The sequence below is a fragment of the Bison bison genome, unplaced genomic scaffold, assembly GCF_000754665.1.
Source record: "Bison bison bison isolate TAMUID 2011002044 unplaced genomic scaffold, Bison_UMD1.0 scf7180017864492, whole genome shotgun sequence".
Classification (NCBI taxonomy): domain Eukaryota; kingdom Metazoa; phylum Chordata; class Mammalia; order Artiodactyla; family Bovidae; genus Bison; species Bison bison.
In genome coordinates, this window is record NW_011495051.1 from 6,517,787 (window position 1) to 6,519,546 (window position 1,760).

A 1,760-nucleotide genomic window follows, 5' to 3' on the forward strand; every position below is an offset into this window, starting at 1 on the left:
AAGCTGGAGGCTCAGTTAGGAAGGTTCCTCTCCCCTCTTTTGGGTTTGAGGATCTTCCTCTTGGCCAGAAGGGTCTTCTCCCTGTGCCCTGCCTGCTGGGGTCAGGATCCATGTGTCTGATGGGCTGGGGTCCTCCCCTCAGAAGCCCCAGAGGTCTCCCCACCTCGGCTCAGGTGGACAAGCCTCTGGATTACTGGGAGGGGAGTCATATACCAGGGGAGAAGTAAGAGCAGAGATGACCCTCTTGCCTTGGTTCCCCAAAGGGCTTCCCTCTGTCCCCCAGGGCTGGGTCCCACTTCCTTTGCTCATAACTGGGAGCAGGGGAGAATAGGAGAGGGAGCGGGACAGGCAGGCAGAAAGAGACACACAGACAGCGACAAGCGGGGCAGGCAGACAGGGCAGAAAGACAGCCCCACTTACAGGAACCAGCTTCCAGTACCAGCGTGTGGGGCACTGATGCCAGAGAGGCAGAGAGGAGAGTGTGGCAGGAGTGGGCAGAGGCAAGGCGGCAGAGAGAGAGAGAGAGAGAGAGTCACTTCCACCCCGCCAAGAGCAGGAATGGCCTCGAGGCACAGCCCCGACCTACCCATCCAGCCCTCAAAGATCCGCCCCTCCCTCCTTCCTTCCATCCATCACCCCAGCCTCACCGAAGGCTGCGCTGGGGCCACCCCATCTGCAGGGGCCGCTGGAGTAGCTCTCTGGGCAGCTTCCTGCTCCGTCTTCTCCTGCAGCCGCCGGATGGTCTGCAGAGCAGGGAGACGTTAGCACTCTAGTCACTGGACCGGTCCTGGCCGCCTCCGGCTCCCCACCCCCCCACCCCCCCCCATCTTGGCCCAACCCCCACCTACCGTGTCTACCCAGAAAAGGAGCTTGTGCTCCAAGCTGGCTAGGGCCAAGGGACCAGGCAGTGTCTTTGTCCACTCGAAGGCGAAGGCAACCATGAGGGCATCAATGACAGCTAGATGGGCTCCCTGTAGGGGCAAGGGCTGAAGGGTGAGCCCAGAGCACAGGTTGGAGGCCTCCAAGGGAAAAGAAACAGGAAAAACCTGGAGGTGGGAGGGGCTTACAGTGGGACGGGCTTGGGAAGCAGGCCAAGCTTGAAAGGGAAAGTTAAAGTCGCTCAGTGTCTAACTCTTTGAGACTTCATGGACTATATAGCCCATGGAATTCTCCAGGCCAGAATACTTGGAGGTCACAAACTAGGCCTTAGCGATCTGGCGTCCAGAGTAGCGCCTTTTGGGGAGGTGCCTGACTTGGTAGGAGGAGCCGGGGCTGATGGGCGGAGCCTTGGTGGGGGAGGGACCTTGTTTGGTGGGGCGGGGCCTGGCTGGGCAGGGGCGGGGCCTACCATGAGGATAGGTTGGTGCCTCAGGTCGGCCTCCTGCACCGGGCGCTCGGGCAGCGCAGGCACTGTGCCCCTCCGTGCCAGCAGTGCCAGAAGCGCAGAGGGGCTAGGGGGTGCTTCGAGCTGCGGCAGCGCCTGGCGCCAGGCCCGGCAGTACAGCTCGGCCGAGAGCAGCAGCCGTGTCACCGGGGGCTTCACATGCTCCTGGGCGTACTGATCCGTGTAGAAGGGCTCCCACAGCTCCGAGGGCACATGCTCTGCGGGGGCGGAGTGGAGGTAATGGCAGAGTCAGGGCACGGGGCACAAACCCCCATACTTGCAACCCCACAGACTAGGTAGCCTACCAGGCGCCTCTGTCCATGGAATTCTCCAGGCAAGAATACTGAAGTGGGTAGCCATTCCCTTCTCCAGGACC

The 1,760-nt window shown here is 61.8% G+C and overlaps 1 protein-coding gene across 1 annotated transcript in view; it reads right to left on the reverse strand.

Annotated features, from left to right (window-relative positions):
* CAMSAP3 (calmodulin regulated spectrin-associated protein family, member 3) overlaps positions 1–1,760 on the reverse strand; it is a 16,274-nt gene that overhangs the window by 8,330 nt on the left and 6,184 nt on the right. Inside the window, exons 3-5 of the mRNA XM_010828486.1 lie at positions 1,349–1,602; positions 849–971; positions 648–743 (exon numbers count right to left, since the gene is read on the reverse strand). Of these exons, the coding sequence (XP_010826788.1) occupies positions 648–743; positions 849–971; positions 1,349–1,602 (473 nt within the window). The remainder of the gene's footprint in view (positions 1–647; positions 744–848; positions 972–1,348; positions 1,603–1,760) is intronic.